Source organism: Gracilinanus agilis, chromosome 2 (assembly GCF_016433145.1).
Source record: "Gracilinanus agilis isolate LMUSP501 chromosome 2, AgileGrace, whole genome shotgun sequence".
Taxonomy (NCBI): domain Eukaryota; kingdom Metazoa; phylum Chordata; class Mammalia; order Didelphimorphia; family Didelphidae; genus Gracilinanus; species Gracilinanus agilis.
In genome coordinates, this window is record NC_058131.1 from 16,719,639 (window position 1) to 16,733,531 (window position 13,893).

The window sequence follows — 13,893 nt, forward strand, 5'->3', positions numbered from 1 at the left end:
ACGACCGCTGGTCAGGCCTGGCCAGCTACCGCAGCCACCTGCGCTCTCAGCAACTCTCCGAGGCTCTGAAGGGGCTGATAGAGTCTCTCCATTCTCTATACAGTGACATCAGAGCAATTCCTGTCGCTCCTCAAAACGGAGACGGATGAGGTAACGGGGGCGGCTGGGTGCGGAGGGCCAGGGAGAATGTGGCGCAGGAGGTGTTTTGGCTGTCTTCAAGGAAACTAAAGATGCCAAGAGACAGAGATGGGGAGGCCCAGGGGTGGTGGCAACCTGTGTGAAGCACAGAGGCTGGAGAATGGAAAAATAGTACAAGATCCACAGCAAAGAGAATAAGGGAAACTAAGGCAGAACCTGTCAGTACCCTGCAGTGGTCCAGTAAGAAAACTGTATGGTTTATATTAATTACATAATATTTACATTATGATGATATTATTATATTTTATATATTATATATTATTATATTCTAATAATCATTATATTAATTTTGCTTCTCACAAAATGTATCCCCGGGCCTTACACCAATAGCCAGGACTTTCGGAAATCTTGCTTCCCGAACCCTTGTGGAATTTCTAAGTGAGACAATGGAGAGCAACATAAGAATAATGAGATACGCACAAGGGCTCTTTCCACCGTCCTACATGACAGCTCTCATAAAGTCTAACCACCTCATTTAATGATGACCCAGACCCTGGGAGTGCCTCACTCACAAGTGACTTGCCCAAGGTCACACAGGCTCTACATGTCAGCCAGGATTCGAGACCAGATCCTTCGCTCTCACATCCAGTCCTTGATGGACTGCCATTCCGCAGGAGGACGGCTAATAAGCCTCGAGAAGGGACATGTTAGCTTTGCTCTACTGAACCAGCTGCCAAACGGCTCTGCCTTGTGGAGCCCTTAAAACCATTCTGAGGAGTTGCTCCATGCCCTTCCTCCCCTTTTCACAGATCCTCCCCATGATGGCGGCTCTTTAGTACTTGGTCACTTTTTACTCACCAGAGGCTCAGATTACATCCTATTCAGGTACTAATGAAAGGCAATTCAGGGGCAGAGTTGAAGAAATGGGCTCCAGAGAGAAGGCAGGGTAAAAGAATCCAGGGAGAGAAGGGAGGTTCTTTTGTCCTGCTAAGGGATGGCCAAGGATGGCCTCGAATGTGCCACCCAACTCTCACATCTCACCATGCTGCGGGGCAGCACAACATCCAAACCCTTGGAAGACTCCATTGTAGTGCAAAGAAGCAAACAGAATGAATTTCCCAAAGGAGACTTGTCAGGATTTCTACCCCCAGCGGGTTAAATGTTTCCAACCCTGCAGCATTAGCAAACTATTTTTTCTTGAAAGAAAGAAAGAAAGAAAGAAAGAAAGAAAGAAAGAAAGAAAGAAAGAAAGAAAGAAAGAAAGAAAGAAAGAAAGAAAGGAAGGAAGGAAGGAAGGAAGGAAGGAAGGAAGGAAGGAAGGAAGGAAGGAAGGAAGGAAGGAAGAAAGTCCTTATTGTCTTTCTTAGAATCAATACTGTTCATTGGTTCTAAGGCAGAAGAGTGATAAGTACTGGGCAGTGGGTGTTGAGACTTGCCCAGGGTCACACAACTAGGAAGTGTCAGATTTAAACCCAGGATGACCTCCTGGCTCTAAGGTCTAGCTCTCAATCCATTGAGCTACCCAGCTGCCCCAGAAAACCCATTTTTTTCATTAGATTGTAAGCTCCTTGAGGGTAAGGACTGTCTTTTGCCTTTTTGTATTCCCAAAGCTTAGCACAGTGCCCGGCATCAGCATATAGTAGGTGCTTAATAAATGTTTATTGGTTGTACAGTGATTCATTGAAGCCACAACTTCTCTGGGTTTTAGTTGATGAATCATCTGTAAAATGAGGAAGTTGGATCCACTGGATTTTCCATCTCTTTATCTATGCTCTCTCAAGTGGCTTACTCAGTACTGGAGATGAAACACATGTCCCATGATGTATGGCACAGATGAACTTCAGAGCCCTGGCCTAATGGTTCCTTATTCTGAGAAGCTCCGACCATGACTGCCCCTCAAGAGCTAGGAGAGGGTTGGTTCCAATAACATGTTCCCTCTTCCCGATGCACGGATATCTCCTAGGTTGGTACAGCTGGGGACACTAGGTGGGAGTGGAGATAAGAGTGCCAAAATCAGGAGAAACTTGCTAATTGTGTGAGCCTGGGTAAATCAATCTCCTCATCCATAACACATCCTGAGGTCTCTTCTCACTCCATGATCCTGTGTTCTCCCAGGAGCCCTTGTGGGCGAGGGTGGGCTACACAATCCTCTTTAGTGCCAGGCCATTTTCTCTCCCAAGGAAATCCAATATCAGGAAGGAATAGGGTCCATTGAACTTGGCCAAGCATCTTACATTCGATGACCCCATTCCCTAAATGAGCTTGGAGAAAGCAGAGGGAAGAGGGGGGTACAATTGGAAACAAAAAGCAGGATCTCAACAAAGGCAGAGTAGACCAGAGTCTTCTAGGTAGGAAGCCACGAGGAGATGTTAAGATAGTTTGTTCTCTTTACCAAAGCAGAATTTGTAGGCATCAGCCATCCAATGAGAGAGCATCTTGGTAAGCCGGCTCTGTAGAATGCCATTATGGACCACATAAATCCTGAGTAAACCAGCCTGTGGTTCTGATTTACATCCCACCTTGCCTCAATCCAATCCCCAGCTGCTAAAGCCCCCAGTCACTTGAATCAAAAATTAAGCTGGCGAGTGGCGAGCCAGCCTTCCCATCCAACCTCAGATCAATAATGAAGCCCTGAAATACTCTTTGGACCCGTCTGCCAGATTTTATCACTCACTCCACATGGAATGTTTTAGCTTCTAGCAGACATCAAAGTCCCCATTAAAGTAATAGGCCATCCAAATGGACTCTCGAAGCCTGGGAAGTCAAGGAAGTGGTCACTGGGCGGCTTAAAAGGATTTCAAAGGGGCTCAGTCCCTCAAGGAAGAGGGAGAAGCAGATAAATCTCTTCAATGACCATTGGCAGGACGTCGGTTTATTTTTCCTGGATCAGCATTCCCAGAAGAAGATTCCGAGGCCTCTCAAAAGGAGTAGATGAACCTCCCTTTTCCCACAGCCATTTAGTGGGAGGGAAAGGTCACCTTAAACAGTCATGGGACAAGACAGCCTTCCCCTGGCAGAGTTCCTGTAAGAATTCAGCAGGCCTTAAGGTGGAGAAGGACTTCTGAGGAATCAAGAATTACTGAGAAGGTGTCACTCTGGGGCTGGGTTAGAAATCAATCCTTCTTCACGAAAAGGTACAAAAATGCACATACAAGTGAACAGCCCTCCATGCTTTCTCTAATCTCCCATCCTTTGGGGGAAAGAACTTTGTACTAGCTATGGAACCACTGATCATAGAATGATTGAATTTTCAAACAGGAAAGAATCCAGAATACAGAACACAGAATTTCAGAACCCTAGACTAGAGACGATTAAAGGACTAGATCCGAGACTATTAGAGCTAAGGGGCCTTAGAACAGAGAATGTCAGAGATAAAAGAAGCGTTAGAACAGAGATTTTCAGAATTGGGAAGGACTTTAGGACAGAGAATGCTAGAGCTAGCAAGGGCTCTAGAACAAAAAAATGTCAGCTAGAAGGGTTTAGAAGGTCAGAGCTAGCAGGGATTTTAGAACAGAGAATGTCAGAGCTAGAAAGGGCTCTAGAACAAAAAAATGTCAGCTAGAGAAGGGGTTTAGAATATAGAATTTCAGAGCTAGCAGGGATTTTAGAACAGAGAATGCCAGGGCCAGGAAGGGTTCTTAGAAAGCAGAATGTCTGAGCTGGGAGGGCCCTTAGAATGTAAAATACTATGGCTAATTGGGGGTCTTAGAACATACAACTACAAAGCTAGAAGGATTCTTAGGAGGAGTTTCAAAGCTGAGAGGGACCACAGAGCACAGTGCTAGAGCATAAAACATTAGAACTGGATCATCCTTTTTCTGATCCAACTCCCAGAGGGCTTAGAGAAGCTCTGGGTCTTATCCAAAGTTGTATAGCCAGACAATGGTGGGTTTGGAAGCAGACACTGCCTGGGTCATATAATTTAGATTCACCATTATCTACCTCATCCTTCTGGGACTCTCACTCCCCAGGCAACATTATACACATCAAATGAAAGTCGAGAGCTTTGTGTGTGTCTCGATTTCGATCTTCTTGTCTCAGCTCGATTTTTAAAAAGTCAATTTCTTTGAAGAATTGGAAATGAATGAACCAGAAATGGCCGGTGCCGAGTGTGGACTTAACAGGTTTAGAACTCCAAGCCTGTGAAAATTGTCTTTGGAAACCCCCACCGGATTCTTTAGATAGCAGCAGCATCAGTGACAACTTGAAAGCCAAGCCAAGTCAGGTGCCGGCTTCCATATTGTATGTCTATCAAGTGTCACATCCAATACGGCAGCTCAGAAAAAGGAATGTGTGATATGATTAGATGTTATTTGCTTTGGAGATTCCTCAGTCATATTCTGACTTGGTTTTGGACCCAAAGACAGTGAAGATGCTTTGGCACAAAGTCAGAGAGAGAATAAAAATAAAATTGAAAAATGAGATTGAAACTTCAGTCATGGGGAGACAGTGAAGTCTGGAAGGTCTGGATTCTTCTGTATGAGCCTAGATGGGTCATTTTACTCTTGAGTCTCAGTTTCCCCATCTGTTGAATGAAGGCAGTTAGATTTGATGTCTACAAAGGTCCCCCCCTTCCAGCTTATTCACATATGATCTTGTGATTTCACCTGTTTATTCTAACAGTACACCAGGGAACTGAGAATTTGACATCAGAATCTGACAGGAGCCTAAAGGGATTTATTATTATCTTTTTTTTTTTTTAATTTTTTTTTAAAACCCTTGTACTTCGGTGTATTGTCTCATAGGTGGAAGATTGGTAAGGGTGGGCCATGGGGGTCAAGTGACTTGCCCAGGGTCACATAGCTGGGAAGTGTCTGAGGCTGGATTTGAACCTAGGACCTCCTGTCTCTAGGCCTGACTCTCACTCCACTGAGCTACCCAGCTGCCCCCTTTATTATTATCTTTTTGAGATGAGAGGGCGAATTTTTTAAAAGCAAACTTCCATTTCAGGGTAAATTGTGGGATTTAATCATATAGTATATGTGTGAAGGCAAAAGTCCAAATGGGTTCAAGTGAAAATAATTTAGGAGAGAGGAAAAGTCTCCACCCACCCCACTCCTCCTGCCCCTGGATCTTCTCAGCTTCTGAGATTTTGACTTATATGGACCATGTGTCCTTGTGATGTAGTAGTTGTAAGAAAACTTAAGTGTCCTCGGCTTCTTGATGAGCTACTGTAACTAAAGTACACCAAAGAGTCATAAGTTTCTAGATTTGAAGCTGGAAGGACCTTAGAGTATCTGTCAAAGAAACTGAGTCAGAGAGGTTAAGTGACTTTGGAGTAGAATCATGAGAGTTTGAGTTCCAAGAGATCTTTTAAGGTATTCTAATCCAATCCCCTCCTTTACATCATCAGAAAAATAAGAAGTGAGGACAGCTAGGTGGTTCAGTGGATTGAGAGATAGACCTAGAAATGGGAGGTCCTGGGTTCAAATCTGCCCTCAGACACTTCTGAGAGGGATGACCCTGGGCAAGTCACTTAACTCCCATTGCCTAGACCTTACTGATCTTCTGCCTCAGAACTAATACATAGTATTGTTTCTAGGTTCAAATCTGGGCTCAGACATGTCATAGCCACATTACCCTGGGCAAGTCACCTAACCCCCATTGCTTAAGCCCTTACCACTTTTCTGCCTTAGAACCAATCACAGAATTGATTCTAAGATGGAAGTTAATTTCTTATAGTTGCACATGATTAAAACCAGGATTGAAATCCAGAACCCCATCTGTCATTAAGAGATAGAGTCAAACCCAGGTTCTCTGACTCCCAAACTACTCCTGTTTCCACTGGACCCTTCCATCTGTTTTGTGTTGAAAGTTGTTTCTGTGAATTACTTTAACTGGCCACTTTGAGTGACCTGTGATTTATCAGCTCAATCAAATTAGGTCACACCCTTCTTTCTGCACAGGGATAGGCGGCAGGGATAACCACCTGGAATACGGTAGATTCTGGGGGTCCGCCTTGCTATGATTCACCAGACAGGCCTGGAAGAGTAATTCCCTGTTGAGACAACACCTGATTTCTTTCTAGCTTTGACAGAGCCTATCAGAGCTTGTAGTCCTCTGGCAAAGTCTTCAAGAGCCCAAATTGCTTCTGTGTCTTGTACAACTAGAGAATGGCCTTAGAAAGTCACTGAAATTGTGACTTGTTGTTCTGCAGTCCTCGCCCTAGGAAAAGACACCCTAAGCCTAGCCCGTTTGCAGTGAGGAAGGAGTCATTGCTGTCAGACCAACAGGGGGTCCAACCTGAGGCTAATGAGTCAGAGAGCTGAGTAATGCAAAGAAGCTTTAATTATGGGAAAGGAGGGGAGGAAGAGGAAGGGAGAACAAGGGGGGACCCCTCAACCTGCAGGCAGCTAGGTGGAGAAAGGGGCAGTCTTTTAGAGGGTGGTGGTCTGGTTGCCTCTAATTGGTCGAAGTTGGGGTACTTGGGTAAGGCTCATTGGACGGGTTGGGAACCTCCGTCTCTGGGGGGTGGGGGGGAGGGAAGTTCTCAGAGCTGGTGGTCAGTGACGTGAGAGGTCATTTGTTAGACTTGACAGCAAAGTCCTGATGTGCTGCCAGGTTTTACTGGGGCTTTGTCTTGTGGTCTAGATGGGTGCTGTAGTCAGGAGGGTTATAGGGAAGGGGGAAGGGGAAAAGGAGTTTTGGCCATGGCTAAAGGACAAAGTGGAGCTTTGGAATCATTGGGGAAGAGGAAGGAATGGCCTTGGGTAAAGCAACGTGCCTTTGCTGATTTTTCTAGGAGATATGGAGAGGAAGGGCAGAAAGGCCTCTCATCTCAGACATGTCCTCACTGGGTGACTTTACCCCAGTCACCTAGTCCTCGCCACTCTTCTGTCTTAGGATTGATACTAAGAAGGGGTGGCTAGGTGGCTTAATGGATAGAGAGCCGGGTCTAGAGCTGGGATTCTGGAGCTTAAATGTGGCCTCAAAACACTTCCTAGCTATTACTAAGCAAAAGACACTTAACCCCACTGCCAAGCCCTTACTACTCTTTTGCCTCCGATGATGGAGGGTTTAAAAAAAAAAAAAAAAAAGATTGATTCTAAGAGAAAACAAAGGGTTAAAAAAATCTATTTCTCCTCTTCTCCAGCCTTGAATGATCCTCTGGTCCCAGCCCTTGCCCTGACTCCCTTCCATCCTCCCAAACTGGCTGGTCACTTTTACCCAAAGGAAAATTCCCAGCTTAGCCCAGGGTCTGATAGAGAGTCGGTGCTTAATAAATGCTTGTTAATCATTGATGCTTCCCTGAAGATGGTGTTTAACTGTCTTATCGGCAGTCCCAAGTGAGATCTGGGAATCTGCCTTGGCTTCTAAATGAGGTCAAACCTTGTAGTAGAAAAAAAAAAAATCAGTGAATATAGCCTAATTGGACAGCTTAGAACTTAATTTGTAACATAAGCAAAGTAGGAAAAAGTTCAGATAAAAGACCAAAAAAAAAAGAAAAAAAGCAAATGGAAAAGCGTACCTTTTTGGACTTATTTCTCAGCGTATATCCTCTGAACCAACCTGTCAGGGCACAAAAGAACACACAATCCTTTATCCAAACAAAGACAAGCCACAGATCTTGGCAAGAGGCAGCCTGATCCTTCCATTGCCAATAGGGTATAAAACGAAGGAGAACAAACAAGCCACTGCCCACTGGACAAAGCGGACTGAACTGGAAAGGCTCATTTTTCTTGGACGTAAAGGATATGGGATTCTATTCCGGGGGAGGGGGGGAGTCCTAGTATGGGAACTCCCTCTGCTGATGCTGAGTGTGACCCATACCTTACACACCCCTTGGGTACCATTCTGTGGTTCAAATAAGATAATATATACAGTATATTTTGGAAACTTCAACGTGCTCTATAAATGTCCATTTATTATCATCATTATTCCTATTATCACTTCTAAAATGACCACATTCCTTTTTAGGAAAAACTGCCATGACTCTTTTCTACACTCTCCCTTTGGAAGCTTGTTGGATTGGTTTGGGAAACTGAGGGGGTGCATCATCTCCAGTTAATTTTGACAAATTTGGGGCAGCAAGGTGGAAGACCTGAATTCAAATCCAGCCTCAGACACTAACTGTGTGACCTTGGGCAAGTCACTTAACCCTGTTTGCCCTTTTTTTAAAAAAAATTCAACAAACTTTAAAAAAGGTTTTTAAATATGACCTTCATTTCTGAATTTATACTTCCTCTTCCTGGACCCAGCAAACTGCCATATATAACAGAATAGAAAAGAAAGAGGATGGGGAGAAAAGCAGGTCAACAAAACTAATCATCTCTTGGAATAGGTTTAGCAGTCCTCTGTCTCTGCATTTTCTCATCTCCTAGGCAGAGAAAGAATATGGGATCTGTTATAAACAAAAACATGTCCTAGGGAGATACAGATGTACAATGTACAATGATGTTGATGTATCCCTTTCTTTCTAACAGTTGCCCAAGAAGGACCCTTGAGAGGTTAAATCGATGGTTAACCTTTCGAGGTCCAATCTGGGGTTGGATAGATTATTATTGGGCTGTTGATTTGCCTTGGATGATTTGTTTGGTATCTGACCGCATATGAATCCCCCCCAAGGGTTGTGACATAAGGACCGCTCAGGAAAGTACTTGTTCAACTCTATATCTATATAGATACCTATCTATATAGATATTTATCTATAATCAGGGAAAGGATAAACAGGACAAGGATTGGGGATTGGAGACCCTATCAATCTATTATCTATAAACTAGTTGACAATCAGGACTGGAGGCTATTAATCAGGTGGAAGCTCTCTCTCCTACCTCTGGCCCAGGACAGCCACAGCCAAGCCACAGAATAGGGAATGCTACTGATGCAGCAGTGTTGATGATCTTATTCTCTCAGCTTTCTCACTACCAGTGTTTGGTGATGCACTAGCTCTCACAGTCTTCAGGAAATATTCAGATCTGTTCCTACCCTCTTCTTCATAGACCTTCCTGCCTCCCTTCACCACCCACTCAGAGATTTCCCACTCCAGAGACTCCTGTCCACAGACTTCCAGAGCGCCCCTCAAAGTGGCTGTCAAGGGTATTTATACCGTGGGACCAACCGACATTTGCCCTTCAATCACGGCACTTGGGAACACTTCGAGTCTTCCAACTGCCTTCCCTGTCATTCAAGGTGGCATCCATCACTTCCCAGATTATGAATATAATAGATCTCATAGCTCTTGGGTTGGAAGGAACCTCAGGAAGATACCTAGCTCCAATCTCATATTGCAGATCAGTCAGTCAAGGCCCAGGGATCTCTGCATCAGGGATACTAGATCTATAGGGGACTTTAGAAATCATATGGTCCACCTACTTCAGTGGTTCAGTGGTTCAGTAGCCTATTGCCCCCTTTCCAGAAAAAATATTACTTAGCCCCCTGGAAATTAATATTTTTAATTTAATAGCAATTAATAGGAAAGATAAATGCACCTGTGGCCATCACTGCCTCCCTGGATCACTGCAGCACCCACCAGGGGGCAGTAGCGCCCACTTTGGGAATCACTGAGCCCTACTTCATTTGGCAAGTAAGGAACCTGAGGCTCAGGAAGGTTAAGTGACTTCTCCAATGTCATCCAGGTAGTAGATGGTAGGACCCAGATTTTGAAGTTCATTGCTCAAGGTACCACAGTTGGTAAGCATTAGAGGAAGAATTTGATACCCCAAATTCTCTGTTTTCATTGGGCCCAAGCTTGGCCTCCTCCAGAAGCAACTTTGCTCACTATAATTAATGTGGTCTTTGTTTTCCATTTAAATTCTTGTAATCATTGCATCTATTTTAATAAAGAATTAAGTCTCTGCTATGTGCCCATAAAAACAAAATACAAAACTACCCCTGACCTCAGAGAGATTACAGTTCAATAAATAATGTCCTCTTTTCCTCTTTTAAAAAGAGAAAAGAAAAGAGAAGTTATGAAAGCATTATAAAAACAAGTAGGAGAGCTTGAAAAGCACAGGTGGGACTTATATAGGCAAAACAGAAAGCAAGCAGAGAGTGATTGCAGCAGCGACTCTGTTCTGCTCTGTATGTGCTCCTTGTTTTTTGGGCTGGCTGAGGGCAGAGTAAAGGAAAATTTAAAAAGAAGAAAAAAACAACAATAAGACTTTTACAGTTGAAGAAAGTGAAGATGATGCTCATCACTGATCATCAACAATGATCATAATTAATATTGACACAATAATTGATCAGGACATTGATTACTTAAGGAAAGCCATGATGGACTCCTAAGGTCTTGGCTAGCCCAGGACAGTTCTTCACCTTTTTCATATCTTGGACCCACTTGGAAATCTGGAAAAGCCTAACGATCCTTTCTACAAATCACATTTTTAAAAGCACAGAAAAAAGAAATCATGCTTTTATGTATGTGTAAAATAAAACCTATTGGATTACAAGATTAATTCGAGACATAGTTAGTCAATTTTTTTAAGAACAAGTTTACTGGCCCTAGGTGAAAATCTCTTGCTCTTGATGATCCTGGATTTAAAAGGGGTGGAGGGATCTTAGATCTAGTCCAGCTAAGGGGCTTGCCCCAATGGCTTCCCAGGCAGTAAGATACTCATTATATCTACTTCATCACACTGCCTCTCTCCAACGTTCTCCATTGCTTCTGCAGGCCTCAAGAGACTCAATTGATGAGAATTCCAGAATTTCAAAAAATGATTCTCCTTTAATAGATGAGCAAAAACAAAACAAAACAAAACAAAACAAAACAAAAAAAACCAAGACATCTCCAAGTTGGAAGAGAACTCAGAGGCCATCTACTGCAATTCAGTGATGAACAGGATTCCTGCTCCATCATATCCAGGCTTGGCACAAAGACAACGGCATGACCTGACCTCAATGAAGGTGGCCAGATGCTGCCTGACCTTCTAGTAGATTATCTGCCGTTTCCATTCCCTAAAAACCAGGTTAAAAAAAAAAATCCTCCCTATGAAAATATCATTGCCTTTGGAATAGAAAACAGAAGCATTCAGAATCTCAGCATCTTGCCATCTGCCTGCTGCAGCCCATAGAGCCAGTCACCATCATGCTCCTCGCCCCATCTATACTCTCCAGTTCTTACTCTCAAAACCACCTCAGCATCTGAAAAAGAGGTGCCGATCAATTATGCTACAGCTCCACTGGCCGTCCCCCTGAATTCTGGAAACAAAAAGCTTTTCCCTCCCTGGTCACCTCTCCTCCATATATACGGTCATCCTCTTAGAATGGAAGCTCTTAAAGTATTCCTCACTTAGTATTTGGATCTTCAGCACTTAAGATAATTCCAATCACATAGCAGGTACTCATTTTTTTCATTCATTCATTCATTCATTCATTCATTCATTCATTCATTCATTCATTCATTCTGATCTTCCCAGTCCTAGTAACTGTTTAGCAACCAATATTTAGAGAGTTGCCAAGAGTGACTAGGATGTGGCTGTCCTGGGGACTCATCCAGAGTCACACACCTGGTATGCTCAGAAGGTGGGACTAGAACCCAGGTTCTCCTCACTCTTTGGCCACCTCACAATGCCTGTCCTATGTAGGTTTATTGCCCTACTTCATTCATTAAACTGGCTTCCTCTTCCTTGGTACCAGATGAAAGCAGAAATCAGCCTCATGGCGGGGTCCATGTCTGTCACTCATTACTGGTGTGACCTTAAGCAAGTTCCCTCTTAGTTTCCTCCTCTACCTGCCAGGGGGTTGACCTAGAAATATTTTTAGTTTGCTTCCAGCCCTAAATCTATGATCATCTGATGGGAGGCTGGCCCAGAGCCTGCTCCTATTTACTTCCTGCCAATGCCCCTTTCCTTTCTTTCTTCCTGAATAGACGCTGGCTTGACTCTGTTTCCCCATACTTCCCCGCCGGAAAAGACCTAGACTCTGTGCTCCATGACTACCCCGAGACCTCCTCTCTGCTTCCCAGGAGTGGTTGCTCCCTCCTTTTGGGGGACAGACACCCCAAAGCATCTCAAGGATTCAAGAGCTTTTCCATCCTTGACGATACAATACCTTTAGTAGTTAGTCACTCAAGAAGATTGATTAGTTGCCTCTTCTCTGCCAGGCACTGGGCTAGGGCCAAAAGGAAGTCTCTGCTCTCAAGGAGGGCCCAGTCCAATGGAGACAACATGAAAACAATTATGACCAAGCAAGTGTTATTGAGGATGCAGGAGAAATAATCTCTGAAGGGAAGGCACTAGAATGAAGAGTTCCCTGGGAAAGGCAAAATGTTAGCTGGGACTCGAGGGAAGCCAAAAGGTGGAGCTGAGGAGGGAGAGCTTATGGCATGCCTGATTGGAGAAAGAGCAAGCCCAAGAATATGTGGCTGGGCATGAGGTGTGAGAAAGTGGGTTGGGAATAGCTAGGTGGCTCAGTGGACTGAGAGCCAGGTCCAGAGAGGGGAGGTCCTGGTTCCTAGCTGTGTGACTCTGGTCAAGTCACTTAACTTCCACTGCCTAGCCTTAGAACTGATACATAGTATTGATTCTAAGATGGAAGATGAGAAGTCTTAAAAAAAAAGAATTAGAAGAAGAAAGTTGGAAAGGCAGGTGGTGGGTGCTAGATTATGAAAAAATGCAAATGCCAAAGAGATTTTTTATTTGATCGTGGAGGTAATAGGGAGCCACTACAGTTTCTTGGAGTAGCGAGGGGAGACACGGTCAGACCCACATTTTAGTTAAATCACTTTGGCAACAACAGGGAAGATGGACTGGAGGAGGAGGGACGTGTGGCAGGCCAAGCAATCAGCAGGCTATTATAGGAGTCTAAGGAGAGGAGAGTTCAGGTGGGGGCAGCAGAGAGACCCAGAGAGAAAGGGGTACTTTCAAGGGGTGTCGTAAAGGGGAAATGACCAGGCTTTTGCCACAGTCTGGACATGGGCAGCCGGGGTTAGAGACCTGAAATCCAGGTTGGAATGAGAACAGGGAAGTTTGAAGGCAGACAGTTTGGGTGGGTGGAGAGATAATGAGCTCAGTTTTGAGCGTGTTACCCGGATGTCTGGCTCCAGATGTCCAGTAGGTAGGTAAAGATGCAAGACTGGAGGGGAGGGAGCAGAGCGTTTAGGCTGGACGAGCAGATCTGAGGACCAACTCTATTGAGAGGATAATTAAATCTACGGGAGCTGATGAGAGCCCCGAGGGAAGGATCATATTTGTAGTTCAGTCTTTTCCGTTTTGTCCAACTCTTCATGACCTCATATGGGACTTCCTTGGCAAAGATACTGGAGTGGTTTGCCCTTTCCTTCTCCAGCTCATCTTACAGATGAGGAAACTGAGGCAAACAGAGTTAAGTGACTTGCCCAGAGACTCAGGGCTAGTAAGTGCTTGAGGCTTGACCTGAAGTCAACAAGATGAGTCTTCCTGACTCCGGGCACAGCGCTCTGTCCATTGGGGTCCCTAACATAGCTCTGGGCCTTTCTATCTACCCAGCTGCTAAACGGTCTCTCTGGGATGTTTTCTCCAGGGAGCATTAGCCCCTGGAGAGCAAGGACTGCCTTCTTTTTCTTTGTTATTGCACTTAATAAATAATAAACTTGTCATCGATTACTCTTATAAACTCGGGCCATAATGGATCAAAAGCTGAGCTCGGGAATCAGAAAGGCTCAAGTTCGAATCCCGCCTCTGTCATTGCCCGCTAGCTGTGGGAGCCAGAGACGTCCTTGGACCTTTCTGGCATCTCCCGTCCCCCTCTATAAAATAGAAATAACACATTCACAGTAAGGACTTCCTGGGGCTATCGTGCATGGTGCCAAGTGCCCGGCGAACCTGAGTGCAGGCTATT

The 13,893-nt window shown here is 44.5% G+C and overlaps 1 protein-coding gene across 1 annotated transcript in view; it reads right to left on the minus strand.

Annotated features, from left to right (window-relative positions):
• DOCK5 (dedicator of cytokinesis 5) overlaps window positions 1-13,893 on the minus strand; it is a 159,235-nt gene that overhangs the window by 130,840 nt on the left and 14,502 nt on the right. The window contains exon 3 of the mRNA XM_044659253.1: window positions 7,607-7,647. Coding sequence (XP_044515188.1) covers window positions 7,607-7,647 — 41 coding nt within the window. The remainder of the gene's footprint in view (window positions 1-7,606; window positions 7,648-13,893) is intronic.